General features: G+C 34.2%; 1 protein-coding gene across 1 annotated transcript; it reads left to right on the top strand.

Moving 5' to 3' along the window:
* The first annotated feature begins 3628 nt into the window (after nucleotides 1-3628).
* Nucleotides 3629-4584, top strand: LOC118488462. The gene is made up of 2 exons (XM_035986075.1): nucleotides 3629-3696; nucleotides 4258-4584. The coding sequence occupies exons 1-2, from the start codon at nucleotides 3633-3635 to the stop codon at nucleotides 4512-4514; spliced, it is 321 nt and encodes a 106-aa protein (XP_035841968.1). The 5' UTR covers nucleotides 3629-3632; the 3' UTR covers nucleotides 4515-4584.
* The last annotated feature ends 6741 nt before the right edge of the window (nucleotides 4585-11325 follow it).

Raw genomic sequence — 11325 nt, 5'->3', positions numbered from 1 at the left:
CTCCTGGGCACGGCCCCGTGGTCAACTCCGTATCTGTGCTATCAAGATTTGGCAAGATTCTGCGTATCTTTGCGTTGACCACGCCCCGTGCTGAGCTGGGTACGCCCCCTGTGGTGGGCGTGGAAGCTTCTATAGGTTTGTCTTTTGTGCAGGTCCTTGACCACGCCCCACGTTCAGTTGGGTACGACCCCGTGGTCAGTCTTCTAATTCCTTGTTTTTACTTTGGGGATGTTGCCGAGGGGTCAGACATGTCACGTTTATTCCTCTTCTTTGTATTTATGTTGGTTTTGGCTGCTTATTTGCTCATTTTGTTCGTTTAAGCTCATTTGGTCCTGTAAATTCAAAAGGAAGAAAGAAACACGCTTTTTCCAACTTTAGTACTAAAAAGGGTTAGTTTTATGCCTCATTTAATGTAATTTATATATTGCATTTTGCACACATCAATCATGCCGTAGAAACGCCAATAATACGGTATATCACATCAGGCATGATGGATGTGATGGAAGAGCAGTTGTTCAATAAAGGTCCTATGACCTATATTGAAGATGGTGAAAATAAATAAGAAAATCCAGTAACACAAGAAATCTTCGCATCCAACGAAGGGCATTAACAACAACAACAACAACAACAACAACCGCAACAAGAGGCTGCAGTAGTAGACAAAATCTTCAAAACAAAAGAAGGCACAAATAATGCATTAACATAAGATTTCTCATTCCCACCTGTGGATTATACAAAAGTCTACATGAAAAGAAATCAAGCTGAAACATAAGAACATGGGAGTTTAAACATATCAAGTATTGGTATGTTTGATATAGATGAATATGCAAACCTTGAAATGCTTGATCAGACACCAATCATTCTTGCTATGGGTGTTGGAACACAAACATAAGAACTCCTTGACTACTACATCACTCTAATTCAACTTACCGGAGTATCAGCTTATGTTGACTCTGCTCGACATGAATCCTCCAAAAAGGTGAAGAAGATAAATAATTTTATCTAAAGTTGTAATCATGCACGCTAATATGTTGTTAATCACGCACATTATATAACTAAGGAATGTTGTGTATCACTAATCATGCATGTCATACGCGTTAATCGTGCGCGTTATAGAAAAAGGAATGTTGTGTATCAGTAATCACGCATGTTATAATTGTTAATCAACCACGTTAACTAAATAAGGAATGTTGTGTATTAGTAATCACACATGTTATACTTGTTAACCACTCACGTTATTTTAATTTTGTATGACGGGGATGGTTGAAATCAATGGACAATTATATCAAGAAATAGAATATGATTGTTACCGAAATGAATGAGATGGTCCAGCCACAGTCAACAAATCAAATAACCGACTCAATGTTGCGTGCATTACAAACAATAAACCTTGGGGTCTATGCTACTAGAGTAACAGGCAAAGACGGGATTAACAAAAAACTAGAAGTGACTCCTGAACAAATGCCGTCTGTTGAATCACTTTTGAGACTGGCTCTAATTCTACAATCATCTAGTACGCCAAAATCCGCAATCCCGATAGTAAAGGACAAGGAGAAAACGGATTATTGCATACATGCTTGCTTCGATCCCATAAATTAAGTAAGTAAATCCTTTTTTACTAACATACTACTGTAATAATACTAAAAAATGATATGAAATGCACCCTAATAAATAACAGGAAAAGAGTGTACACATCAAACAGTGGATTGGATTGTATCAAAGTTGTCTTTGAAAGCTACCATCCAAATCAATATATAACATCAAATGGCATAGATGTGTTTGTAGATGTACTAAACTTTGAAGAAAAGAAAATATATAAGAAATCATCGCCATACAAGCTCTTTTGTACCAGTAAAATGCTGGTAATCATACATGTTAAAACCAAATGATAAAAACATATATGTTTTGCCTTATAAATGACTTGGATCCAGATAATTAGCACTATATGCCAACATTTACTTATGAGGAATGGCTCAAAATTTTTGGTTCAAATCTTAAAGATATCATGAAAAAGTATGGAGTCAAGAAACTGGAACTAATTGACCTTATGTTTAATCCAATCCTTTAAGGGAATCATTTCTTATGCATGCGCTTCAATTTAAGAACCGGCAGTGTCAAGCTACTTGATAACTCAGCTGTCAAACAGGATTTTGGTGAAAGGAACAAAGGACTTCCAGAAACACTGGTAAGTACAACCACTTATAAAATATTTTTAATAATCACACACATTATATGAAAAATACACACACGTTAATATAATAATGTATATTTTATAATATCATAATAACGCACGTTGGCTATATAAATCAAGCATGTTATAAAATTAGGCATGTTATCTAACATTATTATGACGCAAGTTATAGGTATATAATCACGCATGTTTTTTATATGATTGTACTTGATGAACAAAAAATATTGAGAGTGGAAGAATATAGAGTGAGTTGTGTAAAAGTTTTAGAATGAGTTGTGGTTTTAATGGATATTTATAAGGTTTAAAAGTAGAAAAAAAAATTAACTATTTTTAACCCAACCGTTGTTCAACCGTAAAAAAAATTAATGGCTCCACATTTGACCGTTGGCGCTCGTGCGGATCTTGGCTCCACATAGCGCCTTGGAGTTGGCGTACATTGGGGGCGCAATGAAAGTGAGGTGGCAACGGGCGTGAGCCCACGCCGGGTAGACTAATTGTCTTTTTAGCCGAACCATATAGATAGATAGAGAGAGACAGAGAGACATGTTGCTTATAAGCAAACGGTCCATTTTAATTCATATCATTATATCTTTTAAAAGCTTATAGTCAATTTCTAATAATTCATATAAATAGTAAGAAGCTATATATATACTAGCTATCATTCTCCTCAAGTCCTCAGGGCCTCATCTAGTCAACCATTATGTCTTTGATTTTGATACCTCAACTTCAATTTTTTATCATTAAGTTGGCGTTATATTGTCAAAACATTTCAACTTTTGATTTCTTTGGGGCTTTTTTTGTAAGACGCGTCATGTCCATTTAGAGATGTACGTATAAGTGTATAAACTTGTTTTTATATCACTAATATCTTTAGAAGTTAATATACCTAGTTAGAAAATACAAGTCACACTCAAACATGTTGACAACTAGACATTATCAGCCTAAATTAAAACCATAAACTATTGATATAATTGAACTATACATCAATACAACTACTGAAGAAACTTCAAAATAAGGAAGAATTACCTTTTTTATATTACAAACCTAACTTGGGTGAAAATATTACATCCAAATGTATACATGACATTTACAACAAAAACTTAATAACATATATATATATATATATATATATATATATATAGAGAGAGAGAGAGAGAGAGGGGCTGGTTAACATACAAATACACTAATCGTACATTATGTACGCTACAACAACAACCGTCCGATCATCTCATTTAAAGCGCGTGTTTAACAATTAGATTAATCAAATTAAAATTAATAAAAGAAACCGCCAAGGTTAAAATCATCCAAAGCAATAACAAAACCCCTGATAATCAGCACACAATAACTCAAAATCATACCGTAAACCTAAAATCAAAACATTGCATTCTCCTTCTCCAAAACGTTCCCTGCTACTCTCCATTGCGATATCAACTACGATTCCATGAATATTGAGAAAAGAAGCAAAGCAAACAACGACAGACCACAAGCGAAGAAGATGAATCCAGGTATCTATTGACATTTGCGATTTTATAGTGGAATATACAGGAGCTTTAAAGTCAAATGCGATTTTGTTTGTTTATTAACGTTTTAACTGAAACGTATAGTTTTATAACATTACATATTGATAACAACTTCAATTTTGCTAGGGTTTATTACTGGTATGTTTATTTATTAGGTTTTGCATTTTTATGCAGTTTTCTTAATGATAACTGATAGATGTGCGATATCATATAGGGTTTTGTGGTGGTTTTATGACATTTGCGATTTCATATGATAAAAAAAGTATGTCAAGGTTTTTTGTTTTAGGTTAGATTAAACTTGCGAATTGATATAAAGGCACATGCGATTTTATATCATAAGTTTGTTGTAGTGTTTATGATTTATAATGATTGGTTGGTTTAGGTAATGCTTATGTAACAAATGTGAAATCATAACTCATATATGCGAATTGATAAATAACACATGCGAATTGATACCTAACACATGCGAATTGATGACTGTTTTACATGATTAACTGATAAATGCGATTTTGTAAGTGTTTTTAACTATAGCATGCGATTTTGTAGAAATAGAATCTGATGATGACTTTGAAGGACCAATATCAACTCTGATAAAAATTAACAAGAATAGAAAGAGATTGGTGGTTGAAGAAAGTTCAGAAGATGATGACTTTGTTAAGCCACCCCCAAAAAAGAAAAAAGATGAGAAGAAAGAAGATAAGAGGAAATCAAAGATACAGACAAAAAACATTCAAAAAAGGTGCAACAACCTAAAACAGAACATAGGGAGTTCTTCAAATACAGCAATGAAGCAATACTGCTGAGATGCCAACCTAACTCATATATGGATACTGTTAGAAGATTTTCAAAAAAACAGATTGATGATGTGAGGGATATGGGATTTGGAGCTATTCTGGATATCAATATCAACCATATTTCGACAAGATTAGCATATTGGCTAGCGAGAAACTTTGATGAGAAGTTCGATAAGCTAAACGTAGGAAAACACCAAATAAAAATAACATCGGACACAGTTTACGAGGTATTTGGAATACCAAAGGGTCCAAAGAAGGTTGAAATAATAACCGATAAGAGAAAAGTCAAAAAGCAAGAGAAAATTGAAAAAAGTCAAGAACCGGGAAATGCTGTCCGGGATACATTCATCCGCCAGTGGGGGCAAAACGCGATAATTACCCATGGCTTAATTGCAAATACATTGGAAAATCAAAGAGACGGAGGGAGTCTGTTTAAATTAAATTTCCTTGTATACTGGATGACCTTCTTTGCAGAAATTACAAAGGCAACACTTGTAAATGATAGATGTTTGCTCGGTGTAGAAGATGTTGAGGAAATAAAAAATCTAGATTGGTGCTCATATCTACTCGAAACCTTGCATCAGACACGAGCGGGCTGGAAGAACTATAAGATACAGTTCATGGGACCTGTAACCTTTCTTACGGTATACATTACTACATTTAATAACATATTTAAAATACTAGTTTGTTCTTTTATATAATTAAATGATCTTGCGATTTATACAGCTTCTATACATGCATGAGTACAACAAAAGGCTTAACCTGTTTGAGAAAGCCGTGGAGATACCGGTTATTCGTTATATAACATCTTCGGAGATTGATAAAGTCGAAGATCATATTTCGGATAACGGACCTCTATGGATATCAAGTGAGAGTGAAGAAGAAGAAGAAAATGAAGAAGAAAATGAAGAAAAAAATGAAGAAGAAGAGGGTCCTCCGACGGATGATTATACACTACGACCACCGGTTGACACCACGATAAGCTACAAAAGAAGGACTGCGCGCGCAGTACAAAACAAAGAAACCGGGGCAGAGCCAAAAGATAATGAGATCATTGATGATTTCATGGATTTCAGTTTTGAAATCCATGAATGTCTCAGTTGAACATTGACTTTGAAGTTGGAACGCAGACACAGAAAATGATGGATTATTGCAACACTCCTGCTCAACTTTCACCATTGGTATTCTATGACACAGCCCACGAACAACAACTAGAGGCTTCGAGAGCAAACAAAAAGGTAAGCGTAAAAAAATATTAATTTAACTTATTTAACTTAATCAATTATATTTAACTTCTAGATTGATAGTATCTTAACTTGAAAAATATTACATAATCTGTTGAAAAAAATGAAAGCAAATGTCAAAAAATACCTTAAAATGGTTCAAGATGTTCAAGAGATGAACAACTTAGTGTCAGAAGCAAAAACTAAGTGTTTTTGGGATCCGGAGGTTATGAAGGCTTGTAAGGAGTGGGATCAGACGCTTCAGAATAATCCCATTTGTGTGCCACCTGATCCGGTTCAAGAGCATGAAACTGCAGCCTCTCCTGTTCATCAAGAACCTGAAGCCCCAGCTTGTGAAGTTCATCATGAAGTTACTACAAATGAAGAAGGTAGAGAGGATGAAGAAGCTCAAAAAGTAATATCAACAGTTTTGGTACAAATGGCATCAGAAGGTAAAACATGCGAACTCAATATTAACACATGCTATATCATGTAAAAATTCACTACATTTATGCACATGCGAAACCCTACAAAAACACATGCGATTTGTTAAAAAACTTCAAAGTTTGATTTCGCACAAATATGTCATGTATAACCCTACGATTTTGATTCTACTGTATTAAGTTAAATATTTTGTATCTATAGGTATATTGCAACCAGATGATGAAGGAGTCACAGACACCCTTATTGCAAACATTCAAACTGTGGAACCGGGTGTATATGCTTACCAAACAACTGCCAAGGGTAATAAAACCCTTTACTTTAGGAGAAAAATTAAACATCATAAATTATTGTATATCTTAAATTACACTGGCATGCAGAAACTGGTGAAAATGAAACTGTTGTCGAAGAGACAGTGAACTTGGCAGAATCTACACAAAAAGTCCAGGAAGAAGTGCCAGAAAAAGACCCTCGACAACTCGATACGGACATTGAAGTTGAGAAGGAAAAGGAACCCGAATGCCCTCAGGTAACTGCTGAAGAATTGCATTCAGTTGAGTTGGTTTTGAGCCTAGGACCATGTTGGGAGAAGATAAAGAAAAAAAGCAAACTAAGGGGAGAAAAACCACAAAGCCAAAGCAAGTTCCAAAACAAGTTATCCCAAAAGGGTTAAATGAACTGCTTTATAAGACAATAGAACAAGCAAAAATAAGAGCTAAGAAAAGATGTGCAGATCTTGGAGACAAATTTTGTTCCCCTTACTGCAATAGAGTGGTAAACATGCATGAAGCACTCTTGAACCAAGAATTGAGTGTGATCCGCTTCACATTTGCTACATTTGCAGGCTTGTAGTAAGTAAAAAAAATATATCAACAAACAAACATCTAAAAAAATATACACAAAACAAAAACTAATTATTTATTTTATGACTTGCAGGGAACAATACGTAGCATCGAACGGAATAGATGCATTTGTAGATGTTCTAAACCTTGAAGAGAAGAAAAGGGATAGAAAATCATCACCACACAGATTCTTCTTGTATTCCACAATGATGGTATGTTTTCATATACATTTTGCCATTTTGAAATTCTAAAAGTAAATGCATATTAAATGATTTCGCAAAACTAGTTATATCTAAATCGCATGTATTATGGCAGAATTTTTGCTTTTGAAACATTTTCATACTGTTGTAATTTCGCATGTGTTATATATACTATTCGCATGTGAAAAAAAAATCCATTGTTTGCATTTCCCATACTGTTGTAATTTCGCATTTGGTATATACACTCTTCGCATGTGGAAAAAAAACCATTGTTTGCATGTCTTTGACTCTAGTTTACATAACATACAGCCAGATATCTTTTACGACGAGGAGAAATACACAGACAACCAACGACTAAAAATATTTGCCTCAAATTTTGAAGACATGTTACTGAGATATGAGGTAAAAAAACTTGATTCGGTTGACCTGGTGTTTATTCCGGTACTTCAAGGTGACCACTTCTATGTCTTGTGCTTCAACTTGAAATCCGGCAAAATTGAGCTGATTGACAATTCAGCAGCTGAACAAAACTTCAAGGATAGATACAAAGGGCTTCCAGACACACTGGTAATAGAAAAAATTATTCATATACATGTTATGTTTTATGTAAAAAAAGCTATTAACACAATGTTGCTATGTTACAGAGAAGGGTATTGGTTTTATACCTAGAAAAGGCTTTAAAACCAACACCGGCTATACAAGAACTTGGAAGCTCAGTTATAGAAAGAAAAGAAATGGATTGGAGGACGAAGAATAACGGCGTAAACTGTGGAGTGTTTACGATGCGTCACATGGAAACGTACAAAGGAGACCAAAAACCATGGGTGACAGGATTTGTGAATGAAAATGAAGTAAACAACAGACAGAAAGCACAACTTCATCTCCTAAGGACAAGATATCTCAGCAAAATCATTCTATCAGAACACAACATGCATCGTCAAAAAATAATTAAAATGGCCAATGCTTTCGACAAAAGGCCAGACAAAGAGAGGTATATGAAAGATCTGAATATGATAATCCCAGAAAGGATGAGTACATATTTTGGAAAGGGAAAGTAAACTTCATTTGATGATGTATTTATGTTACATATTTCAACTGTTTCAACTGCTTTAGTTCCCTTATTAATTTCTCATATATTGGTGTTTCTGAATTGGCAATTGTGTTTTTATTTCGCATGTGTTGTGTTTGAAAATCGCATGTTTGACATTGAATTATTAAAATTTGCGAAATACAAGTCCATTACATAACAAAACATGCAAATTTATTGGATCATACACCAAAAAAAAAAAACAAAAGTTCATTCAAAAGATGAAAGAAACTCTATTTTCATCTTCATTGAGCATCTTAATACAGTTATTGCACCGGCTAACTCTTTCAACTGTTTCTCATCCCTCTCACCCAAATCCACCATAAACATAACTGCAATTTCTTTAAGACTACTCACTTGCATCTGGGATAACAAGTTCAGAATTTCTTGTCTTCTCTTCATGTTTTCCGTTACACGAGAAATGTTGGCCTCCAACATCTCTTGACAAGATTGATCCTCTTGAATCTGTTGCTGAATCCTTTTCCTCAAAACCTGCTTGATACTTGGTTCAGAAGAAGAAGAAGAGGATGTTGGTAGATCTGCCATTTTTTAATTGGATGTCTGCAATAGTGATGAAAACATAAAATATATAATAAAAAACAATTATTGATATGAATTATTGAAATCAATTATTGAACTGAATTATTTGATTTCAATTATTGAAAGACACTGTGCGAAAATAAAAATAATTACTCATAAAGATTGCGAAATGAAAAGCTACAATTGATAAATACTTTAAGGTTTGCGAAGTCTCGAATTAAACTTGCGAAATTATATATTAACCTTCATTGTGTGCGAAATGACTATTTTTAACATGCGAAATTATATAACCGATCGAGTCTTTACTAATTGGATTATTTTAAAACATCACATGCGATATATAAAAACAACACATGCGATATAGTAAGACAACAAGTAAACCCAGAAACACTTATCTTCAACCCTGATTACAAATCTAATAAATTAAAAAAAAGCTTCAAATCAAATAAAACCAAAAACTAAAATAAATGACGAATCAAGCATTTTCTGAAATGGCCGTTCTGGGAGGAATCAATCAAAAACACTACAATCGAATTAAAATGAAGAATACTTAAATGGAACGGTTAGGAAACGAACTCCATAATTGACGGGATTCCATGATTAGCAGTTGAAAATGTTAGAATAGAATGTCTGATATACCCTTATTTATTAAAATTGAATCAGGACACGTGTATGGCTCTTGTTGTAGCGTACATAATGTACGATAGTGAGATTTGTACCATACTCTTTACCTATATATATATATATATAAGTTGAACTTGAAACTTAAACCGTAAATCGACTAAGAAGATGTAATATATACGATAATGACCAAAAAACAAATTAAAGTTTTATATTTTTAACCGAGTGCAAAGTGGCAATTAAATTGGTGTTGACTAAAAGAAATATTTTTAGAGAAAATTACTATTCTAGCCAAGAATAAAGTCAAATTACCAATTTAGCCAAGTGATGCGTCTTTGGAAGGCCCCTTAAGGTTTGGGATGCGTCCGCCTGTAAAATGCTGACACGTGTGTAGAATATTGTGGAAGCGGTGGCAGCCAACGCATCAGACGAAAAAGTAAGCTTGTTGCGTCTGTCTATGACGCATCACATTGAAACTGATCAGCCTAGTGGCTGGCTTGCGGCTGGCTTGTGTGGCTGGCTTGGAATATTATAACGTTTTTTTGCTTATTTTTATTTTTGTCTTACATACATCATTAAAAAAATTTTATGTAGATTTCCATTTATTATTATTTATGTACCTTGATAATAAATGTTTATGTATGTCTTATCGTTTTTTGTAACGTTGGAAAACAAAAAAACATTAAAAAAGTACTTAGATTTATAGTTAAACAAACGTTCGGCGAAACAAATTTCACATTAAACGATATTTGGACGCGGTAAGCAACGCCAAAAATACAATTTATCTGCCATAAACCTTCTATATGTCATAAATATTTCCTTCATATCACTATTGAGACTGATAGGTTTATCCGTGAGCAGATGCTCCATTATCATACATAGATAAACTGCTTCGTTACCAGACAGGGAGCTGCGAGACACGACGTAGTCGTCATTCATCTCAAATGACATTATTTTTTCCGGTTTTCTAGATTTTTTCCAGTATTGCATGTCAACCAATACTGCTCCTAAATATACCGCAATTTTTGTAAGCTTGGGAACCACAAGTTGTCGGTATTTCTCGCCTTCGCAAATGTCTGCACAGGGATACATTAACAGTTGTTGGGTCGCCAGGTCGAGTCGTAGCATTAGCCATTCCTTATTTTCTAGCGAGATAGGAAAAAATACGTAATCAACGTCAAAAAAGGATGGGTACGGCTTGAACTTACCATTGCAATAAGTTGCCACGTTTTTTGGAACGGAGTCCAATAAACACTGATAAAACTTTGGTGGTAGAATTGTCCAACGAAGATTTAACATAGGCTCTTTCAGAATTTTTCTAGTTCTCCAAGACATCAGTCTACCAACCCAGCCTTCAATATGCTGTAAAAAAAAAACTTTAACGTAGAAAACATCACAAGATTGCCGACTAGCGGATTTGAAACTCCACTCACAATTTTCGACAACACATGATACTTCATAACGAGTCTTTGATGACCTGTCTACTTTATACGAAAAAAGATTCGGATAAGTACATCTTTCCTAGTTCAATTTTCATTTCCTACTTGTTACGAAAGGTGTAGCCTTCATAAAATCGACATTTATCTTTATTATCATTAAATTCTAGTTTATCGCTGGCATTAATTTCATCGTTTGAAAAAACACAATCATTTAAATCGGGGCATTTATATTCAAACGTAGGAGCACAAGAAGAAGAACCCACACCAACTTCTTGCACCACGTACAGTTTAAAAAGTTCATACGGATTATTTTCCCTCAGATTGAAAAAAAAATAAATGATCTGAAACATCTATAATATCTATAGGTTCAGAATAATCAGACATCTTGTAGGATAACCGTGTGATATTTCGAAAACCACAAAAGTCA

Source organism: Helianthus annuus, chromosome 16, assembly GCF_002127325.2.
Source record: "Helianthus annuus cultivar XRQ/B chromosome 16, HanXRQr2.0-SUNRISE, whole genome shotgun sequence".
In the NCBI taxonomy this organism is placed as follows: Eukaryota; Viridiplantae; Streptophyta; class Magnoliopsida; order Asterales; family Asteraceae; genus Helianthus; species Helianthus annuus.
Note: the sequence above shows the minus strand (reverse complement) of the source record. Positions and strands in the feature narration are given on the sequence as shown.